Here is a 24,353-nt window from a genome sequence, read left to right as displayed (position 1 = left end):
GCCTGTGCGTGCTGTCCCCGCAGGCTGCTGGCTCGGGCGGGCAGTGCGGGCCAGAGCGGCAGCGGCACGGGCAGCAGAGGCGAGAGGCGGCGCGGGCAGCAGAGGCGTGCGAGTGGGAGGCGGCGGCGGTCCGGGTTTGCTTTGTCGGGCGCTGCTGTGGCTGCGCCGAGCGGCTGCGAGGGAGGCGGGGCGGCGGCAGGAGCCTGGCGAGCTCGGCGAGCGAGCGCTGTGGGCGATGTCGGGCGGGCGGAGGCCGAGCGGCGGGCCGGGCGGCGGGCGAGCGGCGGTGCTGGGCGCTGTGCTGCTGTGGCTGTGCTGGCGGGCGGCGGCGGAGCGGCTCCGCTACTCCATGGCCGAGGAGCTGCCCAGAGGCTCGCTGGTGGGGCCGCTGGCCCGGGACCTGGGGCTCAGCGCCGACGAGCTGCCGGCGCGCAAGCTGCGGCTCAGCGCGGACAAGCAATACTTCACGGTGAGCGAGGGGAACGGGAACCTGTACGTGAGCGAGAGGCTGGACCGGGAGGAGCTGTGCGGCAAATCGGCGTCCTGCTCGGTCAGCTTCGAGGCGCTGGTGCACAACCCGCTCAACGTTTTCCATGTCGAGGTGTCCATTGAGGACGTGAATGACAACTCCCCGACCTTTAGCAAGGCTGCTCTGGACCTCGAGATCGATGAATGGATCCCTCCCGGCACTCGTTTTCCTCTGGAGATGGCCCAAGACGCAGACGCCGGAAGCAACTCGCTACTGACTTATGATCTCACAAGGAGCCCCTCTTTCAGTCTGGCCATAAAAGAGAACCCAGGTGGTATGAAGCAGCCGGAATTAGTGCTGGAGAGAACACTGGATCGGGAGAAACAGAGCTCCTTTGAGCTCGTTCTTAGTGCACTGGATGGTGGGAACCCCGCGAGGTCCGGGACTGTTCAGGTTCGCGTCAACGTGCTGGACGCAAACGACAACCCACCCGTGTTCAGTAAAAGCATCTACGAGGCTCGAGTGGCTGAGAATCTGCTGGCGGGGTCGCTGGTGATGCAGGTGCGGGCCACGGATGCGGACGCGGGGTCCAATGGGCGGGTCTCCTATTCTTTCGGCAACGTCCCGGCGGGGATCCGTGAATTGTTTGCTGTTGACAGCGAGAATGGTGAGATCAGGACAGCGGGTCCCCTCGACTTCGAGGAGAAAAGTGAATACAGCTTCGCCCTTGAGGCGAGGGACGGTGGTGGTCTGACCGGTCATTGTCAAGTGCAGATAGACATCACGGACGAGAACGACAATGCCCCCGAGATCACGATTCTGTCGCTATCGAGCCCGGTGCCTGAAGACTCACCGGCCGGGACCGTGGTTGCCCTGCTGAAAGTGCGGGACCGAGACTCCGGCGAGAACGGTGAGGTGTCATGCGAGCTGTCGGGAGAGGCGCCGCTGTCGATCGTGGCGTCGTCGGGCGGCTCGTTCAAGGTGGTGACGGCGAGCGCGCTGGACCGCGAGCAGGCGTCCGAGCACTGCGTGACGGTGGTGGCCCGGGACCGGGGCAGCCCGGCGCTATCGAGCGTGGCGGAGCTGTTGCTGGAGGTGTCGGACGTGAACGACAACGCGCCGGTGTTCGAGGAGGCGTCGTACAGCGCGTACGTGCGGGAGAACAACGCGGTGGGCGCGCTGGTGTTGCGCGTTGTGGCTCGGGACTTGGACGCGGGCGCGAACGGGCGCGTGAGCTACTGGCTGTCGGGCGGCAGCGCGGGCGCGGCGGGCGCGGCGCCGCTGGTGTCGGTGGAGGCGCGGAGCGGCGCGGTGTAAGCGCAGCGCTCGTTGGACTACGAGCAGTGCCGCGAGTTCTTGGTGGCCGTGCGGGCGCAGGACGGCGGGTCGCCGGCGCGCAGCTCGACGGCCACGGTGCGCGTCTTCGTGCTCGACCAGAACGACAACGCGCCGCGGGTGCTCTACCCGCCCCCGCCGGCGGCGTCGGGCTCGGTGGGTTCGGCTTTCGAGGTGGTGCCGCGTTCGGCGTCGTCCGGGTACCTGGTGGGCAAGGTGGTGGCGGTGGACGCGGACGCGGGGCGCAACGCGTGGCTGTCGTACGAGCTGGTGCAGGCGTCGGAGCCGGCGCTGTTCCGCGTGGGGCTGCAGAGCGGCGAGGTGCGCACGGCGCGGGCCGTGTCGGAGAGGGACGCGGCCAAGCAGCGCGTGGTGGCCGTGGTGAAGGACCACGGCGAGCCGGCGCTGTCGGCCACGGCCACGCTGCACGTGGTGCTGGCCGAGAGCTTGCAGGAGGCGCTGCCGGAGCTGAGCGAGCGGGCGGCGGGCGCCGAGGCGGCGGGCGAGCTGCAGTTCTATCTGGTGCTGGCGCTGGCGCTGCTGTCGGCGCTGTTGGTGCTGAGCGTGGCGCTGGCCGTGCTGGCGCGGCTGCGGCGGGCCGGGCCGCCCGGCGTGCTGCGCTGCCTGGGCGCGCAGCGCTTGTCGCTGGCCGGCGCCGCCTTCCCGGCCGACTTCTGCGAGGGCACCTTGCCCTACTCCTACAACCTGTGCGTGGCGGCGCCGCCCCGCTTGGCCGCCGAGGCCGCTTGGCCGCCGCCGCCGCTGCCCATCGTGCCCGCGGAGGAGCTTGTGGCCGGGGAGCCCTGCGAGAAGCCGAGCCCGAGCAGCAGCGCCGTCCCGGGAGAGCCGCCCGCTGACCCCGACGCACCACAGGTCTGTATAGTCTCACTCTCCTCTCTGAGGTTTTCCTAGCCGTGTGCATGTGGCAGTGGGCTCTTGGGGTTTGTGTCTGTTCTGGTGCAATTAGTGCCGGTCGCTGTTTCCATAATCGCGGATTAATAACTCTACCCCGTTTATGCATCAGGCGTTGCCAACCGGCATTTCCTGCCTCATGAGCTGTCACAGATTTCCGCTCAGTTGGGAGCTTCTTGTCATTCAACTTATGCTGCATAAAACAGTAGATGACTTGGAATTTTCTGCTTTCAGTTTTGCTTTTATTAATTTTCCTCTCAGAGTAGAAATGTAGTGACAGCGTCCCTTCGTTCATCAAATGTTCAGGTTCATGGTTTTCTGCAAACCTAGTGTTGTGTGAAGTAATATGGGTTAGTAACGGTGAAGGCAGATCCTTACTTTTCGGAGGAGATCCACTAATTCTCTGTGGTAGAGTTTGGAGTTTGATTGACTCTCAGTGATGAGATTTTTCCTTCCTGATCTTGGTTTGCCAAATAGTTGCACTGCGACCTTTTATATTATTTCTCTGTTTTAAGGAAACGTGCCTTGATGAAGGAAAAATTTCCTGCCCTCACAGCTATGCCTGCCTTCCACTTTTGTGGATGTGCCCTCCATCTTTTGTTGTAAGAAGGCTGCATAAATGGCTACAATAGTGAGATCACTTTATTGATCTCTGATTGGTCTCCGACTTTATCAGAACTTTGTTTATTTCTTCTCTTTCTGTGGTATTTATCGTCAATGGTTTCATCATGTGTGGTAGTTCCCTCTTGTTTACCAGTCCTCAGCCGGCTTTTCTACAGAGACACTGAATGAGTTTTAAGAGAGAAATCGCGTGGGTTTTTTGTTTATTGTTTGTTTGTATGTTTGTTGGTTGATTGGTTAGTCTGGTTTTGCTTTTAACCTGCGTTTCATTTTTATCTTTTTTTCCCAAAAATTTATATATTCCTTAGTTAATAGGGTCTATCGCTAAGGCTGTGATCAATAACGGAGCACTAAGTTGTATAATCACGGCCTGTTGCATAAGGCTGTAATGAAAAATTCGAAAGAAGTGGTTGGAGAAGTGAAGCAACAGAGGCTGATTCAGAGCACCCTCGAATGTTCAGGTGGAGAGTAACAAAGCGGAGAGAGAAAGGCAGTCCCTAAAATCCCTCCTTTTGAGAAGGGAACTTCATCACTTATATTTGCAATTGCTCTGGGTCTGGGAATCTACTGTGGCTAGAGGTGTTCGAGTGTTGATACACAGAGAGGAAAAACTAGAGAACGAATGAAACAAAAAGCTCTGCAATTGTGGGGAAGATGTTGACCTTTCCTACTATGGAATAGCAGATTGATAATACACTGCACGTCATATTAAGAGACCTTTGTATCTATAGATTATCACATGAATATTTTCCCGTGCGGTAGAAAGAACATAACGCCAGGTCTCCACTGTACCGGACCCGACATTTTCGTGGCGAATGTCCTGTCTTTTTGAGCTGCCCGTGGGCGAGGCAGGGCGGGCATGTCTCGTTGGCGCTCGGTGCGTGCAGTGCCGGGAGGAGGCTGCGGGCGCCGCTGTTGACCGAGAGGAGCGAGAGGAAGGTGGGAGCGCTGCAGCCCCGCCCGCTGCGGCCCGGCTCGATCGCTGGATCGCTGGATTCCTGGATCGGGAAGCGGTTCGTTTTCGATATTCTCCGCGGTGAGGATCCGAGCTCCAGCGAGGCGGAGGGGCGGGCGGCGGAGGCCGGGAGCGGCAAGTCGGAGCCAGAGAGAAAGCCGGATCGGGTGACGGCGGCGGGGATCTGCCGGCGGTGTTGCGGTGCCGGCGGTGCGGCGGCGGAGATGTGCGCGGCGGGGAGGCGCTGGGGCCGGCGGCAGCGAGTGCTGCTGTGGGGCGTCCTGCTGGCGGCCTGGGAGGCGGCGTGGGGGCAGCTGCGCTACTCGGTGCCCGAGGAGATGCCCAAGGGCTCGTTCGTGGGCGACGTGGCCAAGGACCTGGGGCTGCAGATGCCGACTCTGCGAGATGGCGGTGTGCGCCTCTTGGACAAAGGCAGGACGCAGTATTTTGCTGTGCACAGCAAGACGGGACATTTAGTGACGGCCGAGAGGATCGACAGAGAGCAGCTGTGCGAGAGTGTGGAGCAATGCGTGCTGCGCTGTGAGCTGATAGTGGAGGGGGAAATGAAGGTTTACGGAATCCAAGTGGAAATCACGGACATTAACGACAACGCCCCCAGCTTCCGAGAGACAGAAATGGAGCTGAGAATGAGCGAGACGACAGTCCCAGGATCGCGGTTTCCCCTCCCAGACGCTCACGATCCGGACTCTGGACAGAATTCCCTGCAGAGCTACGAGCTGAGCGGCGACGAGCACTTCTCGCTGGCCGTGCAGACGGGCCCCGGCGGGGATCAGCGTCCCGAGCTGGTGCTGGCGAAGGGGCTGGACCGGGAGGAGGCGGCGTTTCACGAGCTGGTGCTGAGGGCGAGCGACGGCGGCGAGCCGTCCCGGACGGGCACGGCGCGGATCCGCGTGACGGTGCTGGACGCGAACGACAACGCGCCCGTGTTCAGCCAGGCGGAGTACACGGTGCGTGTGCCGGAGGACGTGCCCGTGGGCTCCACCCTCGTCACCGTGACGGCCACCGATGCCGACGAGGGTCTGAACGGGCACGTGAAATATTCGTTTAAGAAAATAAAAGAAAAAGAGTCGCAGATTTTCCAGCTAGATGCTGAGACAGGAGCGATCACACTGTTGCGAAGCCTGGACTTCGAGGAAGGCGATTACTACGAACTGGAGGTGCAGGCACATGATGGTGGAGCTCTCTTCGACACAGCTAAAGTCGTAGTCACCGTGACAGATGTGAACGACAACGCTCCTGAACTTATAGTTTCGTCGGCGCTGAGTGAGATCTCGGAGGATGCCCCGACGGGGACGGTGGTGGCCCTGCTGCACGTGCACGACCGAGACTCGGGGGCCAATGGCGAGGTGCGTTGCTCGCTCGACGGGAGCCACCCGTTCCGACTGGAGAAATCCTTTGAGGACTACTACCGCGTGGTGACAGCGAGAGAGCTGGACCGGGAGCAGGAGTCGGAGTACAACGTGACAGTGCGGGCGGCCGACGGCGGTGGTCCGTCGCTGCAGAGCAGCAGGGTGCTGTGTCTGCGGGTGCTGGACGTGAACGACAACGCGCCGGTGTTCTCGCAGGAGCGCTACAGCGCTCGGCTGTCGGAGAACAACGTGGCGGGCGCGCTGGTGCTGCGGGTGCGGGCGACGGACTCGGACTGGGGGGAGAACGCGCGCGTGCGGTACCGTCTGGGGGAGGGTGGTGTGCGGGGCTGGCCGCTGTCGTCGTACGTGTCGGTGCAGGCGGAGACGGGCGCGCTGTACGCGCTGCGCTCGTTCGATTACGAGGAGGTGCGCGGGGTGGGGCTGTGGGTTTGGGCGGAGGACGGCGGCTCGCCGGCGCTGAGCAGCAACGTGTCGGTGCGGCTGGTGATCGTGGACGAGAACGACAACGCGCCGCAGGTGCTGTACCCGCCGGCGGCTTTGTCGGGCTCGGTGTGGTCGGGCGTGGAGCTGGCGGCGCGGTCGAGCGAGGCCGGCGCGCTGGTGGCCAAGGTGGTGGCGGTGGACGCGGACGCGGGTCAGAACGCGTGGCTGTCGTACGAGCTGGCGAAGGCGACGGAGCCGGGGCTGTTCCGCGTGGGGCTGCACAGCGGCGAGGTGCGCACGGCGCGCTCGCCACTGGCCCGCGACGCGTCGCGGCAGAGCCTGGTGGTGCTGGTGAAGGACCACGGGCGGCCGGCGCTGTCGGCCACGGCCACGCTGAGCGTGGTGCTGGCCGAGAGCGTGGCCGAGCTGCTGGCCGAGCTGGGCAGCGCGGCGCGGGCGGAGGCGGAGGCGGGGGCGGGCGAGGCGGGCGGCAGCCTGACGCGCTGGCTGGTGCTGGCCGTGGCCGCCGTGTCGTGCCTGTTCCTCGCCTTCCTGCTGCTGCTGCTGGCGCTGCGCCTGCGGCGCTGGCGGCGCTCGCAGCAGCAGCTGCTGGCGGCGGGCAGCGGCGCCTTGCGCGGCGTGCCGGCCACGCACTTCGTGGGCATCGACGGCGTGCGCGCCTTCCTGCACTCCTACTCGCACGACGTGTCTCTCACGGCCGACTCGCGCAAGAGCCACCTCCGCTTCTCGGCCGACAGCTGCTGCGCCACCCTGCCGGCCCGGCCGCCGCCCGACGAGCCCGCGCCGCTGCTCGGAGACGAGGAACCTGCCGGTGCCCAGCAGGCGGACCCCGCCCCTCTCTCGGTGAGTTCCTTTGAAGTCGAGTGTTTCGGCGACGTTTCCTTTCGCTACTCTCTTGCTCTTTCACCCCGTGATCTGTGTTACTCGTAGGGAGGATCTAGACGTCTTTTCATTGCCCAGGTTTACGTGTGGAGGAGGCAGAAGCAGGGAATCTGCTTTTTACTGGAGGTTCATCTATAATTTTAATTATGTCATTACTGTGCTTCACGTTGTTCACTGGCACAGTTTTTCCTGGGGAACAGCTTGTCCTTTGCCTTTAGAATGTTGATATTTCTTTGAACTGCAGATGGCAAACCTGTTTGCATATTATGAGGGTAAAAAAAAAGTGTTCATTTTTAGGGGTTTTCTGTCCATTTTCATTATTACACAATATGAGTTTCTTTCTTACTGGGGAAAGTAAGTATTGGGAGCCTTGGTATTGTACTTCTCTTAGTTTGCAGGTCGATATGATGTATTTTACTAATAGCTTAAAGATGTACTGGTTATAAATGTGACAGTGACAGCTTTGGGAGGAGCAAAAGCGTTGTTGGTTCCTGTGGCAGGAAGAATGTGACAAGGAATCATGGGAGTTGTAGTTTTCTGGGTTCTCACTCTTGCTCAATCAATATTTGATTGTCATTGGTTGAAAGATCATGTGACATGTTTAAGCGCTGTATTTAAACCGAAGTGTTTTGAAAGAAACCTCAATTCTGCTCTGGCATTCGTGTCCGAGTGGGGTTCGTGCCAAAACAACACCTTAAGTTCCCTACTCAATACCTGTGCTGGAACCTTGAAGAGGATGTTCTGACTGGTTCATTTCTGCAGGTGTTAACATTTGCCTTGCTCATTGTGAGGATCCAACTGTAGGTCTTTACATCTGATAGTATCTCATCAGCTCTGCTGAGCTTGTTGCCGAATTGCCCTGGGGGTGAAGAAGGATGGTGGTGTCTTTGAGCTGATACTTTGATGACAGGGGTGTTATAACGCTTATGGACTTGAGAAGGTATTACATTTCTTAGAGTAGTGATGAGCAAAGAACTCTCTTTCATCCATTAGTGTTTTTACCTTCATTCTTCTCTAAGGGGAAACTGTGCGTGCGACTTCTGTCTCAGTGATGCCTGTTTGCAAACGCAGCTTTTTTGTTGTGTAATGTTTGGACAAGGTGAAAAAGTTGTGGCCAAGTTGTGGGTTCATCAGTTTGCTTTCCTATTGCACAGTGTTCCCAGAGGCTGCTGGTTAAATTCTGCTTTGCTTGTTGTGATGAGGTAAAGGTGGGTCCGTGTGTGTCTGAAAATGTCACTCGAATCAGTGCTCTTGCTTGCCACATACTCAGGATGTAAAGTCAGTGCAAGATCAGCCAGAGACTGACCTACAGCAGGGAAAGAGGGAGTTCTATGGTCCACCTGTGTGGGTGTGTTATTGTGTTGGCAAGTGCCAAGGCCTGTGCCACTCACACCAGGTGCCTTTTTCCTGCATCCAGGAAGGAGAGGACAATCCTGTGATGAATTTGTCTGCAAGAAATACCCATGGAAGTGCAAATATGCTTCAGAGATTCTGTGTCTAAGAGCTGCTGCATGAAACATCATTTTCCCATCTATATTTCCCTGTATGGCTGTGATGCAGAGTTCCATGGTGGTTGTATCAAGCTCTTCCCAGCCTTGACCAACCTGCAGATGTTATTAAATGTTCTTGCTCATGTGAAGTATCTGCTGAGGTTATGTCCTGTAATGTGCTGTGGGTGCAGAGCAATGAGGATGAGAGGCTGGCTTCCTGCTGGGAAAACTGGAGGATGAATGTGTTTTTGGCTGAGCAGTGGTTTGTTGTTGTGCCTGGTGCCAAGGCCTGTGCCATCTTTTCTGTGACCCTGGTTTCCCTGTCCTGAAAGGCAAGGGTAGTCCTCTGATAATAGAACATTTTTGCAATAGCTCTGCATTTAGAGGGATGATTCATGGATAGGTGTTGTGAATGAGGGATTGACATTGCTTAAAGAATCCCCTTCAGAGGTGTTATCAAAAGTGGGTTTAATATGATGTTGAAGACTGGTGGGAATGGAGGGGATGGGAGGGTATTTTGGTCATGAATTTTCTTGTTATTTGAAGTAGTTGTGAGCAACTTACTCATTGAATCCTGTCTTGTCTGATAGAGCTCTTCCTGAGAATGCTGGTTTGGGGAGGTAGACATGAACTTTGCATTAACTTTTGCAGAGTCACATATCGTCCAAAATGCCCATGTGCTGAGGAAGAATGGTGGTGTCTTTGAGTTGATTCTGAAGACTGACACTCCAACTCAGCCTTGTATAGCTTATGCCCACTGGAACATTTTAGGTTCCTATGCATGTGTCTGTGTTATGATCCTTATTCTCCCTAAGGAGAGTCTTTCAGTAATATCTGTCTGGAAAGGTAGCTTTTCCCATTTCGTGTTCTCCAAAGGAATCCCCTGGAGAACTGTGCCTCTGAATACCAGATCCTCCTCCTGTGTACCTGCTCCATTTGACAGAGCCTGTGTTTGTCATTCTTTCCTTGTTCTAAAGCTGGGCCTCAGTTTGGATGATAGTCCTTGGAAACCGGCCTGCTTAAATTAACAGTTTGTACTCCTGTCTTGAAGGGGTTTAGCTGCCAAGACAAAGACTTGGATATACTTCTGGTTCCCTAAGATATTGCTGAATTTCGCCTGAATGTCACTTGCTTTTTCACTTGTGCTGGACATATGGCCAAGAGTTGGATTTGTCCATGGTGTGACTAAAGGCTGTGAATGTAGAGCAAAGAGGGTGAGAGGCTGAATTCAAACCAGACAATTAGGTGAATTCCTGAGTCTTTGTCTGAGGAATAGTTTGATTTCATGGTGTGTCAAGGCCTGTGCCATTTTTTCTGTGATCCTGGTTTCCCTGTTTTCAAAGGCAATGGTAGAGCTCTGAAAACAGAGCTTTTGTCCACTCACTCTGCATGTAGAAGGGTGACACATGGTTAGATGTCATTAATGAAAGATTTCGTTTACTTAAGGAATCCCATTCAGAGGTATTATCAAAAGTGGTTTAATAGGAAGCTGTTCAAGTGTGTCTTTAACAAAGTTTGATGTTAAGGTTCACTCTGTCACTTACTACATGGATGAAACACATAAAGGACCTTTATTGAATTAATCCCCTGACTTCCTAAGCCCCTGTTGGAGCTTGGATGCATCCAGGTCCTATCTTAGTCTTAGGTGTGGACTCTGGTGTATCTCTAATAGACTTAGCTACATGGATTTCATTAGTATTGACTGAGATGTCCTCTTTAATGCTGTTCTCTTAAAGATGCTCTCTTAATGAGAACACTCTTAATGCTTCCTTGCATTGCTCATCTCTTTTTTTTCTATGCCCTTCTCCATATGTACATTTAATTATATTTCCCAAGGCCTTGTTCTTCAGTGCCTGTTTCGTCATGTTATAGCTGGTGTGGAAGGCAGGAGATGTGAGTGGCACAGCTTTACATTCCAGTTCTGCTGTGAGTCAAGAGCTGTCAACAGGACTTCAGCAAAGTCACATTTTTGTGGACCAGTGTGTGTGATAGAAGAGGGGAAGATATTTCCCCAAGTGCAGAGTTCAATGACCCAGTCTCTGGTGGAGGACTGCTCCTCTTGTAGTTTGTCTCTTTATCATTCCTGTACTATTTATGGAATTATATATCTTCTCAGAATGGTGGTGAGCAAACAAATGTGTTTCTTTCTTCTATATGATCATTATTCATTGTCTTCTCCTGTGATATTTTTGCAAAGTTGAATAGGGCTTTAGAGGGGTCAGAATGATGACATATTTGTAGAATAGTTTTTAATTCCTATGTGAAACCTCCTTTCTTTATCTAGATTTTTCTGTCACTTTTAGATGGAGAGTATCATCCAAGTCAATATTCCATTTCCCCACCCTTGATCTTTCTTCAGGCTTTGTTTCCTGCTATATTATGTTTCACGTTTTCCACTTGCAGATTGTTCTATCCCATTGGTAACTGTGAGTGTTGTTTTGCAGCAAAGACTGACTTTCCTTGAGAACCACAGGAAGACAGAATGTTACATGTGAGGAAAATTAGGCAGAAGCTAAAACTGGCCCCTCCTAAGTCGTTCCATTTAGATGAAGGCCTTTGATGATGCATTTAGACATACAGCTTCAAAATCATGATGAACAGGACACAAAGTAGAAAATGTCACAAGGACTGGTGTATTTCCAAAAATAAACCCCCCTACTATATGGTCCAAAGCAAGATTTTGGGGCCTAATGTGTGGATTCAGACTTCTGTGACTTCCAGGTGCTTTGTGAAGGGTTTCTTTTAAGGCAGAGATGTGGCAAAGCACCTGTACATTCAAGGAGTCCAGTGTTTCCCTCCGAGGGGCCACTTACAGCTTTTGGATTTGTTCAGTAATAATCAGAAATGGGTTAGAGATTTGAGTTTCTGCTCTGTAAGAAAGCCCTCATGGAGAACACTTGGATGCAGCCACATCCACTGCTGACTCCAAGTGGTTTATATGCATCAGCAAGATCAAAGAGCATTATTGCATAGTAGAAGTCACCTCTGATCCCTCTGTGGCAAGCTCTGCAACATAATAGAGCTTGTACAGTACTGCTGGCCAATCCCACCAGTCTGGGGATTGTCTTTATCTCTTTGGGCACTACAGGACTACAGGCTCCTCTGTGTGATTTCCTACATTGTAGAGACCTGGATTTATCACAGTAAAGAATAATCAGCGCCATGTGGGACAGTGGGAGGTATTTGGTTTGGCTTCTTTGGTTTACTAAGTGCCAGAGATCATTGTTGTTCTAAAGAAAGCAATATCTTAAGCTTTGTCAAGTCACCTAGTCCAGTTAAGGGAGACCTAGTCACCCTTAGAAATCAGTGCAGTTTGCCTACCTTGTCTCTCAAGGCCTCAGTGGCTTTCCAGGTGCTCTGGGCATGACTTTTGAAGGCAGAGTTGTGTCAAAGCAACTGAAAATCCCAGAGCTGATATACCTGTTCCAATGAGGTCAGCAGGAGGTTTTGGATTTGTGTAGGACTCATCAGAAATCTCTGTACAGCTTTCAGCTGGTCATGCTGTCGTTTGATGTGCTGACCAGATGATAGGACTTTTACCTGGAAGCTCCCAAACTCCAAGTGGTAGAAATGTCCAAACAATTGTTATGGCAGCCCTTGGAGTTTGGAGTGTCCACCAAGAGCACTGAGAGTTTCTGCCCACTGAAGAGTAGTGGGTGTCAGAATGTGCACAGTGCAGAGCCTGCACTGCTCTGATTTCTTTTCCTCTGCCATGGAGTCCGGTGACTTGGGTCTGAGTGCAGGTCCACTACCCGAGAGATTCACATTTCCCCATCAGTGTTAATTGTTGTTCTAAATCATTATCAGACCTGAGCATTTTGGAGCAGTGTGAACTCTTTTGCATGGGCTTCAGAGACATGTGTGGGGAGGAAGATGAAATATCAGCAAAGGGTGAAAAAATTGGCAGGTTTGGCATGAACTGAGTGAGTGGGACTGGGAAAGAGCTGTGACTGGATCTTCGAGGTTTTCCTTCTGACTGTCTCTCTTTCTTACAACTTGACAATGGGTCTTATCCATATTGGGTAACCTTACACAAAGTAGAAATGAACTTCCACAGGTGGCTGTGGGCAACATTTAGCCACCTGATTGCCATTTCTCACAACCTTATCTGGGGTACTAATGACACATATAATCTGTAAAGCATGTAAGCAACTTTCTTTTTAGATTTTATTTTTTCTATACTCTGACTGTGGAGGAGGGAATCTCTTTATTGCTGTAGTACACGTATTTCCTGGTTAGTTTTTGCACCAGATAAGGCTACTAGATGTACAAGTCCTTATAATAGAGCCATACTATTTAAAAATGTACTGTAGCTACAAAACCTTTTCAGTATGGATATGGGACTAGTGTTCTTCCTCTAATCATTAGAATTCCTGCTAAGCATTAGGCAAGAGGTTCTGCGCTTGCTGATAATAATAGAACAGAGACCCCAGGGCCGTTGCAGCCCCATCCGGGGCCAAAGTTGTTCCCCGCCGAGCGCGGCCGTGAGGCGGCTGCAGTGTTGTGTCGGCGCCTCCGGGTGCCGCTGTTGGGCCGCCGGCGAGCGTTGCTGGAGCCGCCGCCGCCGCCGCCTGTGCGTGCTGTCCCCGCAGGCTGCTGGCTCGGGCGGGCAGTGCGGGCCAGAGCGGCAGCGGCACGGGCAGCAGAGGCGAGAGGCGGCGCGGGCAGCAGAGGCGTGCGAGTGGGAGGCGGCGGCGGTCCGGGTTTGCTTTGTCGGGCGCTGCTGTGGCTGCGCCGAGCGGCTGCGAGGGAGGCGGGGCGGCGGCAGGAGCCTGGCGAGCTCGGCGAGCGAGCGCTGTGGGCGATGTCGGGCGGGCGGAGGCCGAGCGGCGGGCCGGGCGGCGGGCGAGCGGCGGTGCTGGGCGCTGTGCTGCTGTGGCTGTGCTGGCGGGCGGCGGCGGAGCGGCTCCGCTACTCCATGGCCGAGGAGCTGCCCAGAGGCTCGCTGGTGGGGCCGCTGGCCCGGGACCTGGGGCTCAGCGCCGACGACCTGCCGGCGCGCAAGCTGCGGGTGGCGTCTGCCGGCAAAAAGCAGCTGAAATACTTCTCGGTGAGCGAGACAAACGGGAACCTGTACGTGAGCGAGAGGCTGGACCGGGAGGAGCTGTGCGGCGAGTCGTTGTCCTGCTCGATCAGCTTCGAGGCGCTGGTGCACAACCCGCTCAACGTCTTCCGTGTCGAAGTGGCCATTGAGGACGTGAATGACAACTCCCCGGTCTTCAGCAAGGATGCCCTGGACCTCGAGATCGGTGAATTAATTCCTCCCGGTACTCGTTTTCCTCTGGAGATGGCCCGAGATGCGGACGTGGGAAGTAATTCCCTGATTATTTATCAACTCAGCAGCAACCCATCCTTCAGTCTGGCCGTGAAGGAGATCACGAGTGGAAAGAAGCAGCCGGAATTAGTGCTGGAGAAAGCGTTGGACCGGGAGAAGCAGAGCTCCTTTGAGCTGGTGCTGACGGCAGTGGACGGCGGGGACCCCGCGAGGTCCGGGACTGTCCAGGTTCGTGTCAACGTGACGGACGCCAACGACAACCCGCCCGTGTTCAGCAAAAACGTCTACGAGGCGCGAGTGGTGGAGAATCTGCCGGCAGGTTCGCTGGTGCTGCAGGTACGGGCCACGGATGCGGACGCGGGGTCCAATGGGCGGGTCTCCTACTCCTTTGGCAACGTCCCGGCCGGGATCCGCGAGTTGTTCTATGTCGACAGCGAGAGCGGCGAGATCAGCACCGAGGGGCCCCTCGATTTCGAGGAGACGAATATATATAGGTTCGCTCTAGAAGCGAGGGACGGGGGCGGACTCACGGGACATTGTGAAGTGCAGATAGACGTCACAGACGAGAACGACAACGCACCCGAGATCACCCTTCTGTCACTGTCGAGCCCCGTACCTGAGGACGCGCCGGTCGGCACCGTGGTGGCCCTGCTGAACGTGAACGACCCGGACTCCGGTGAGAACGGTGAGGTGTCGTGCGAGCTGTCGGGAGAGGCGCCGCTGTCGATCGTGGCGTCGTCGGGCGGCTCTTACAAGGTGGTGACGGCGAGCGCGCTGGACCGCGAGCAGGCGTCCGAGCACCGCGTGACGGTGGTGGCCCGGGACCGGGGCAGCCCGGCTCTGTGGAGCAGCAGGGAGCTGTTGCTGGAGGTGTCGGACGTGAACGACAACGCGCCGGTGTTCGAGGAGGCGTCGTACAGCGCGTACGTGCGGGAGAACAACGCGGTGGGCGCGCTGGTGTTGCGCGTTGTGGCTCGGGACTTGGACGCGGGCGCGAACGGGCGCGTGAGCTACTGGCTGTCGGGCGGCAGCGCGGGCGCGGCGGGCGCGGCGCCGCTGGTGTCGGTGGAGGCGCGGAGCGGCGCGGTGTACGCGCAGCGCTCGTTGGACTACGAGCAGTGCCGCGAGTTCTTGGTGGCCGTGCGGGCGCAGGACGGCGGGTCGCCGGCGCGCAGCTCGACGGCCACGGTGCGCGTCTTCGTGCTCGACCAGAACGACAACGCGCCGCGGGTACTCTACCCGCCCCCGCCGGCGGCGTCGGGCTCGGTGGGTTCGGCTTTCGAGGTGGTGCCGCGTTCGGCGTCGTCCGGGTACCTGGTGGGCAAGGTGGTGGCGGTGGACGCGGACGCGGGGCGCAACGCGTGGCTGTCGTACGAGCTGGTGCAGGCGTCGGAGCCGGCGCTGTTCCGCGTGGGGCTGCACAGCGGCGAGGTGCGCACGGCGCGGGCCGTGTCGGAGAGGGACGCGGCCAAGCAGCGCGTGGTGGCCGTGGTGAAGGACCACGGCGAGCCGGCGCTGTCGGCCACGGCCACGCTGCACGTGGTGCTGGCCGAGAGCTTGCAGGAGGCGCTGCCGGAGCTGAGCGAGCGGGCGGCGGGCGCCGAGGCGGCGGGCGAGCTGCAGTTCTATCTGGTGCTGGCGCTGGCGCTGCTGTCGGCGCTGTTGGTGCTGAGCGTGGCGCTGGCCGTGCTGGCGCGGCTGCGGCGGGCCGGGCCGCCCGGCGTGCTGCGCTGCCTGGGCGCGCAGCGCTTGTCGCTGGCCGGCGCCGCCTTCCCGGCCGACTTCTGCGAGGGCACCTTGCCCTACTCCTACAACCTGTGCGTGGCGGCGCCGCCCCGCTTGGCCGCCGAGGCCGCTTGGCCGCCGCCGCCGCTGCCCATCGTGCCCGCGGAGGAGCTTGTGGCCGGGGCGCCCTGCGAGAAGCCGAGCCCGAGCAGCAGCGCCGTCCTGGGAGAGCCGCCTGCCGACCCCGACGCACCTCAGGTATGTAAGCCGCACGTGTTGCTTTTCTCCTTTAGAAAGGAAACATTGTCCTTATTCCCTAGGTTTTCCGGGGATGGTCTGGGTGGGGAGTGCTGGTCCGTATCTCCATCAGGGGATGAAAAAGCGGGGTCACTCCTTTCTCCAAGAGTACACATTTAATGCGGCAGTTCTTGTTTTCTCGCTGGTAGCAGTTTCAGGTTCAACTGAAAGTTGTTGTCTAGAACTCTTTTGTTGCCTTAAATTTTATTAGTAATAACGGTGAAGGCGAATCCTCGCTCTATAGAGGGAGATGTGCTGTATCTGTGTGACAGGTTTGAAAGAATAGGAGTGGCACTCAGTGTTGCAGATTTTTCCTTCCTAAGTGATTTGTTCCGATATAATGTGCTTGGATCTAGTGGATGGCTGACTAAAAACTCTTTCCTTAATTCTTTTTTTTCACGATTATAATCTGAAAGGCAACTTGCTCAGGGTTACATGCATGGAGAGTGACAGGTTCTCCCTCACTTCTGGGAGAATTCCCACCTGTTCTGGTGGGAATGCTGCTACAGAAATGGGAGGAATAGTAACAGTAGTGGGATGGATTAACTGTTGCTAACAATGTTTTTCTGTCCTGGCTGGTAGTTTTATCTTTTTTAACATTCCTGATCTTCGTTTCATACACAAATGAAGGTATAGAATGGGATCAAATGGGGGGAGGGGGGGGAAATAGACATTTTTCTTTTTATATCTCTCCTCTTTGCAGAAAGGATACCTTGCACCTTGTTCATATTGCTCTGATTTTTTTCAATGGTTGTTACATCTGTGTTTGCAAGGACACAGGTAAGATCTGCAAAACGTATCAAATGCCAAGGACATTCGCTAAATGAGAATTTAGGCACTTGAATCAAGTCCATTTGAACATTTATTCATGGTCCCACAGTTTAGGATGTAGAGCCCTACTTCTCCTACTGTCCTACACTATTTCGTTGAAAATATGTCAAGCCAACTTGAGTAAGAAAGCTTTAGAGTAGTGTACCAACAAGACTCAATCCCTTCCACCTTGGTTTTTTGAGAAAATGGAAGCCTTTTCTTGTGGCTAAAGAATGATTTCATTAAATGAACACGTGTATTGCTTCAGATGATTCTGTCCAGGTTCACTGCGGGTACGTCCCGATTCTGGTCTAGCGGTAGTACAGTCAGAGAAGAGTGCTTGGGTGACCTGCACTGTCGAACCGGAGGGTGTGAGATAATGATCTTTGAGTAGCCGGGGATTTTCCTTCTGTGCTCTGTTCACATGAAGGGATTCACATGAATCCCAGAGCACCTGACAGGTGGCTGAGCAACCACACTCCACGGGGTTATGTTAGATCCCTAACTTCTTCCACCTTTAAATGCCTGGTTTAGTCAGTCGTGGTGCAGTAGTTCATTTAGACCATCTTCTGTATAAAGTGAAAAATTTAAAGCAAAGTTCCGGCCACTTAGTTTAAGGACCTTGATATCTCCGATTTTACGGTAGACAGTTGTGTGTTTGATTATCCCATTTTGTATCTCCGAGTCTTTTCGTTCTATCCTCATACAAGTCATTCAAGCTGGACGGTTTCAACTCGTGTTGAAGATGGTGCTTTTGGATTAATAGGGTAGAACTAAGAGTATTCTACACATTAAAATAAGACAAAATATTTTACTTTAAATATATTGCCTGTAGCAAATTAGGTTTTTCACGTGAGGTAGAAACACCACGTTTTTCTCCCGGTCGTGATGAGGCCGAGAATAAAACATGAATTCGGATAGATAAAAGCAGGAGGCTCACGCTGGACGGGACAAGATGTCTCTGCGGTGAATATCCCGATGTCTCTGCGGTGAATATCCCATCCCCGCGATCAGCCCGTGGGCAAAGCAGAGCAGACAGAGCTCGTTGGCGCTCGGTGCGTGCAGTGCCGGGAGGAGGCTGCGGGCGCCGCTGTTGACCGAGAGGAGCGAGAGGAAGGTCGGAGCGCTGCAGCCCCGCCCGCTGCGGCCCGGCTCGATCGCTGGATCGCTACCTGTCAGGATCGGCGGCCGGGAGATCTGCGATCGTCCCCGCGGTGCGGAGCCCTGCTACGGAGAGGCGGCGGGGCCGCAAGAAGCGAGGCGTAAAAGTAGCGGAAACCAGATCGGCGATCGGCGGCGGGGATCTGCCGGCGGTGTTGCGGTGCCGGCGGTGCGGCGGCGGAGATGTGCGCGGCGGGGAGGCGCTGGGGCCGGCGGCAGCGAGTGCTGCTGTGGGGCGTCCTGCTGGCGGCCTGGGAGGCGGCGTGGGGGCAGCTGCGCTACTCGGTGCCCGAGGAGATGCCCAAGGGCTCGTTCGTGGGCGACGTGGCCAAGGACCTGGGGCTGCAGCTCCCGGCGCTCAGCGATCGCGGTCTCCGAGTTGTCTCCGAAGGTAGGACGCAGTATTTTTCTCTACACGGGAAGACGGGACATTTAGTGACGGCCGAGAGGATCGACAGAGAAGAGTTGTGCGAGAGTGTGGAGCAATGCGTGCTGCGCTGTGAGCTGATAGTGGAGGGGGAAATGAAGTTTTATGAAATCGAAGTGGAAATCACGGACATTAATGACAACGCGCCAAACTTCAAGGAAACGGAGCTGGAGGAGACGATAAGCGAGAACACAGCCCCAGGATCGCGGTTTCCACTTCCCAGAGCTCACGACCCCGACTCTGGACGGAATTCCCTGCAGAGCTACGAGCTGAGCGGCGACGAGCACTTCTCGCTGGCCGTGCAGACGGGCCCCGGCGGGGATGAGCGTCCCGAGCTGGTGCTGGCGAAGGCGCTGGACCGGGAGGAGGCGGCGTTTCACGAGCTGGTGCTGAGGGCGAGCGACGGCGGCGAGCCGTCCCGGACGGGCACGGCGCGGATCCGCGTGACGGTGCTGGACGCGAACGACAACGCGCCCGTGTTCAGCCAGGCGGAGTACACGGTGCGTGTGCCGGAGGACGTGCCCGTGGGCTCCGTCCTCGTCACCGTCACGGCCACCGACGCCGACGAGGGTCTGAACGGGCACGTGAAATATTCGTTGAAAACAATTACAGGAAAAGCCTCGCAGATTTTCCAGCTGGACGCCGAGACTGGAGAGATCACGTCTTGCGAAGCCTGGACTTCGAGCAAAGGGACTCGTACGAACTGGATGTGCAGGCACGGGACGGCGGCAGCCTGTCAGACATAGCGAAAGTTGCGATCGCCGTGACAGACGTTAATGACAACGTGCCCGAGATTTCGGTGCGGTCGGCACTGAGTGAGATTTCTGAGGACGCCCCGACGGGGACGGTGGTGGCCCTGCTGCACGTGCAGGACCGGACTCGGGAGCCAATGGCGAGGTGCGCTGCTCCCTCGACGGGAGCGTCCCGTTCCGGCTGGAGAGCTCGCAGGGCAGCTACTACCGCGTGGTGACAGCGAGAGAGCTGGACCGGGAGCAGGAGTCGGAGTACAACGTGACGGTGCGGGCGGCCGACGGCGGTGGTCCGTCGCTGCAGAGCAGCAGGGTGCTGTGTCTGCGGGTGCTGGACGTGAACGACAACGCGCCGGTGTTCTCGCAGGAGCGCTACAGCGCTCGGCTGTCGGAGAACAACGTGGCGGGCGCGCTGGTGCTGCGGGTGCGGGCGACGGACTCGGACTGGGGGGCGAACGCGCGCGTGCGGTACCGTCTGGGGGAGGGTGGTGTGCGGGGCTGGCCGCTGTCGTCGTACGTGTCGGTGCAGGCGGAGACGGGCGCGCTGTACGCGCTGCGCTCGTTCGATTACGAGGAGGTGCGCGAGGTGGGGCTGTGGGTTTGGGCGGAGGACGGCGGCTCGCCGGCGCTGAGCAGCAACGTGTCGGTGCGGCTGGTGATCGTGGACGAGAACGACAACGCGCCGCAGGTGCTGTACCCGCCGGCGGCGGGGGCGGCTTTGTCGGGCTCGGGGTGGTCGGGCGTGGAGCTGGCGGCGCGGTCGAGCGAGGCCGGCGCGCTGGTGGCCAAGGTGGTGGCGGTGGACGCGGACGCGGGTCAGAACGCGTGGCTGTCGTACGAGCTGGCCAAGGCGACGGAGCCGGGGCTGTTCCGCGTGGGGCTGCACAGCGGCGAGGTGCGCACGGCGCGCTCGCCACTGGCCCGCGACGCGTCGCGGCAGAGCCTGGTGGTGCTGGTGAAGGACCACGGGCGGCCGGCGCTGTCGGCCACGGCCACGCTGAGCGTGGTGCTGGCCGAGAGCGTGGCCGAGCTGCTGGCCGAGCTGGGCAGCGCGGCGCGGGCGGAGGCGGAGGCGGGGGCGGGCGAGGCGGGCGGCAGCCTGACGCGCTGGCTGGTGCTGGCCGTGGCCGCCGTGTCGTGCCTCTTCGTCGCCTTCCTGCTGCTGCTGCTGGCGCTGCGCCTGCGGCGCTGGCGGCGCTCGCAGCAGCAGCTGCTGGCGGCGGGCAGCGGCGCCTTGCGCGGCGTGCCGGCCACGCACTTCGTGGGCATCGACGGCGTGCGCGCCTTCCTGCACTCCTACTCGCACGACGTGTCTCTCACGGCCGACTCGCGCAAGAGCCACCTCCGCTTCTCGGCCGACAGCTGCTGCGACACCCTGCCGGCCCGGCCGCCGCCCGACGAGCCCGCGCCGCTGCTCGGAGACGAGGAACCTGCCGGTGTCCACCCCGCCGACTCCGCCCCTCCCCCGGTGAGTTCCTCATGCCGAACTCTGTCTGCGACGGTTCCTTCTGCTGCTCCTCTGTCCTTTTCCGACAGTGGTCTGTGTCCTGCGTAGGGAAATTTGTTAACAAGTAAGGCAAAGCACCGTTCATTGAGGGGCTGTGGGCTGATGCCTCTTGCTGCGGTGAGGTGGACATGGGGTCGGATTTCATTCTTATGTTTGGTGGGTATTGCAGGAGAAATGAGGCTGTTCTTGTTGGAGCTTCAGTCTTCGGGTTCTACTGTTTTTATCACGTGCCCGGTTGTATCTCTTTTTGTCCACAACATTCTTAATTCCAGTTTTCCTGTCAATATTAGCTCTGTTGAAGTGCTGTGTTGCATTGTAAGGAAATGCATTTTTGGGTTGTTAGCAGTGTTCGGTGTGTTCCCGATAGCACATGTGCTTGAGTAGGTTGAGAAAGGGAACATTTGTGTTCCAATGTATAAATTTCCATATGGGGATAATATTTTCACCTTTTTATGCCATCTTACTTTTTTTGTTTTGTTTTCTTTGAGTTTTTTTATTTGTTTGTGGTTTTTTTTGTTTGTTTTGTTTTGTTTTTCCTCGGCATCATTATCTGCTGGTGGGTGTAGTCCCACCTGATCTTATATTGCTTATTATTTATTATCGTTGAAAATAGAGTATGAACTACACAGTAGTATGGCTTTTGAACAGCGGCACTTTTCTCAAGTCTGTATTTGTATTTGTTCCATATCCTTTTCTTTCAATAATATTTAGGATGAATGTAAGCCATTGTTGGAAATGAACCTGGAGCCACCTTTGCCTGCTTGGGGTCGGCTCTTTTATATTTCTCCTGTGTGAAAGTTCCTCATACAGCCTCTTCCTCAACCAGTAGTGACAGCACCGTCAGTTTTGTGTAGCAGAATGCACTGTGTGATTTCCACACTGGAAACCACTCACTCCCTCAACCAGGAGTCCATTCCCAGGTGTTCTTGCGAGATCAGTTGCGGGAATTTCTTTGGTTGGGTCATAAGTGAGCTCCACGCTCAGGATGGAGAAGAGATGGTGGAAGAGGAGTGAAATTGCTTGTTGCTAAGTGTTAATTCCAAAATACACGTGTTAATTCCAAAATACACCAAAGTACTGGTTTGTCAGCTTGATGGTGAGCCATCGCTGTGCTCTTCCAAAGGTGGAGTCCAGGAACTAAATCTTCCCAGACGGAATGTTCTGCTTAATGACTATAAGACTCTTTTTAGGCCTTCTAACTAAGGGTGACGTGCAAGAAAGTAGAGTGTATTGTGGTTTCTGCTGAGGTGTGTAACAGACAGCAGGGCACTGCAAGAAATGTCAAGGTACACTTGCTGTGAAGGGTTTTTCACTTAAGCTCTTTATGTCGCCTTAAATCTCGTTTGGTGTCGTTCTCCCTCATGTAGCAGCGCTCAGTCTTTAGATTTCAAGTGTTTAAAATCAATGCAAACTGCGTATGAGGAAGAAAGTAGCAAACATTCTTAATGGCGTTAGTGGTTAGTGGTTTTCTCCTTTTGTGCTCCTTACCAGTCGGTGAGCACACCCAGAGTCTTACTGCACCTGGAAGGATCTTGTGAGAATGATCTTGTACACGAGAAGCTCCTTCTGACAAACGAATGTTAATTTCCGAGGGATTGTTACTGTCCCGTGGGCACTTTTCGTCTGCTTTTACTCTTCACTGTTGTATCTTTTTCAGAAGATGTGGTTACAGGTTTAGAGAGATGTAGTTATAGGTAGTGCTTTAGCCGAGGCTGTAGTGACAATATGTTCTCATGTGCCTAATGCCCATAAAATGTTCATTTCTTGCTCACAGCATTACTCACACGATTGAACTCTTAGACACACACGGGTATTGTCTCCATGAACGGCTTAGCTGAAGTTTTTTAAAAGCCTTTCTTTGCTTTATTTTTCACTACTGTCTTACCATACAGAGTTTTCATCTAATGTTAATTATTTGAAATGCATGAAAGTGGTGTCTAAGTAATGCAATGCAACAAATGCTGAGGAACTGCGAGATTCTGCAGAAATACCTTCTCAGTATGGGCAGGCGTTCCTCTTGTTTGTGTCTCTCCAGCTGAAGTAGAGTGTGGCTACTTTTTGCTGGGAGGAAGAGCCTGTTCTCACAGCGACGTTGTGGCCGAGTGATCTTTTGCTAATACCTGCTACAATGTAAGAAGCTTTTGAAAGAGAAACTGAGTCCTGTAATTTGTATCTTGGATACTTTCGAGGCAGTGGCAAAGGCGGCATAACTGGGAACTGAGATATCCCCAGAACGCTGTGAATGAGCCCCGTGGTAATCCATGGAGCAATAGAATAATCTTGAGCAATAGGAGTGTTAGGAAAACCTGCTGTACCCGTAGTTTCCCGACTCCTGGTCTGTGTAGCACTTGAAATCATTCAGCTGGTCATAACGTGCCCTGCTCTGTCCACAGTCACGAATCAAGAGCTGTTGATTTGCGTGGAGTCTCGTATTCCATTTTTTGCTTTGATTGTAGCTGAGAGATGGTGTCAGTGCAAACAGGCACCGAGGAGGATCAAGTGCTTTTTCATAGATGGTGCTCTCAAGAGGGTTTTATCGTTTCTGTTTTCAGAGCATCCCACGCTGGGAGCATTCAGTGTATTACACATCAGTGCGTTTGTGCTGCGGGTAATCTGCCTTCTCTAGTTTTGCGCTTCTGAAATTCCTTCATGCGACTTTTTTTTGCCATCCTTTTTCCTCCAAGTTTCTGTCCTGGGAAAGGTAGCTGACAAGTCACGTATGCCTGGGCCACCAGTGCATATCCTGGGTGCATGGATACCTTTTTGCTGTCCATCCATGTCTAGATCTTACCCCATTCACTGCAAAACCTTTATGAAGAAATGTTTTAACAGGTAATTTTAACCAATTCTAGAGCAGTAAATTGTGGTAATCCCCTTGATTCGTAATGGTGGGAGCATGTACTGATAATGCTGTTCTAGAGAATAAGGCTTGCCGCTTTTCCCCAGTCTCAGTCACTCTGAGAGGGATATAAAATAAAACCAACACAAACGAGAATCTCCTGAAAGAAAATGCTGGTTCTGGTGCTTCCCTTCTACAAAGGCTTCTCTCTTGAAGAATTTTGTAGATGTTGATTCACAGAGATGGGAGAAAGGAATTAAAAGAGCTGGGTAAAGACAGCCCACAGAATAATAGAAGGCATTGGAGTCTGAAAGGCATTTGCAGTACAGTGGACCTGCTTCTAATTACCTGTACTTACCTATCCTCCCTGCTACGAGGTCTGTGTGATCCTCCACTGCCCGGTAACACGTTTCCCAGCTAGACTCTGCATTTTCACTTCCGAAAAAAGTTACTCGGTCCCATTTTCCATCGGTATGAGAAGACTCGTCAAACTGAACAAAAAATCGCGCTTCTCGGTAACCGATGGTGGCGACTCCCGGGAGATGCTTGCGGTGCGGCTCCGGGCGAGACCCCCTCGGGCGCGGGCGTGAGGCGGCTGCAGTGTTGTGTCGGCGCCTCCGGGTGCCGCTGTTGGGCCGCCGGCGAGCGTTGCTGGAGCCGCCGCCGCCGCCGCCTGTGCGTGCTGTCCCCGCAGGCTGCTGGCTCGGGCGGGCAGTGCGGGCCAGAGCGGCAGCGGCACGGGCAGCAGAGGCGAGAGGCGGCGCGGGCAGCAGAGGCGTGCGAGTGGGAGGCGGCGGCGGTCCGGGTTTGCTTTGTCGGGCGCTGCTGTGGCTGCGCCGAGCGGCTGCGAGGGAGGCGGGGCGGCGGCAGGAGCCTGGCGAGCTCGGCGAGCGAGCGCTGTGGGCGATGTCGGGCGGGCGGAGGCCGAGCGGCGGGCCGGGCGGCGGGCGAGCGGCGGTGCTGGGCGCTGTGCTGCTGTGGCTGTGCTGGCGGGCGGCGGCGGAGCGGCTCCGCTACTCCATGGCCGAGGAGCTGCCCAGAGGCTCGCTGGTGGGGCCGCTGGC

General features: G+C 55.8%; 2 protein-coding genes and 1 pseudogene across 2 annotated transcripts in view; all 3 read left to right on the top strand.

The window, feature by feature from the left end:
• Window positions 1-235: 235 nt before the first annotated feature.
• On the top strand, window positions 236-2,716 carry LOC113998138 (protocadherin gamma-B5-like). The gene is made up of 2 exons (XM_039387307.1): window positions 236-1,765; window positions 1,814-2,716. The coding sequence occupies exons 1-2, from the start codon at window positions 236-238 to the stop codon at window positions 2,714-2,716; spliced, it is 2,433 nt and encodes an 810-aa protein (XP_039243241.1).
• A 1,421-nt stretch (window positions 2,717-4,137) lies between these two features.
• LOC113983062 overlaps window positions 4,138-24,353 on the top strand; it is a 62,409-nt gene continuing 42,193 nt past the window's right edge. Inside the window, 3 exon segments of the mRNA XM_039387306.1 lie at window positions 4,138-4,280; window positions 4,282-6,970; window positions 12,887-15,757. Coding sequence (XP_039243240.1) covers window positions 4,153-4,280; window positions 4,282-6,970; window positions 12,887-15,757 — 5,688 coding nt within the window. The 5' untranslated portion in view covers window positions 4,138-4,152.
• On the top strand, window positions 17,827-23,790 carry LOC113993336 (annotated as a pseudogene).

Source organism: Pipra filicauda, unplaced genomic scaffold, assembly GCF_003945595.2.
Source record: "Pipra filicauda isolate LSUMZ 115617 unplaced genomic scaffold, ASM394559v2 scaffold551_size315643_pilon, whole genome shotgun sequence".
Lineage (NCBI taxonomy): Eukaryota > Metazoa > Chordata > Aves > Passeriformes > Pipridae > Pipra > Pipra filicauda.
This window is presented reverse-complemented; position numbering and strand designations above follow the sequence as displayed.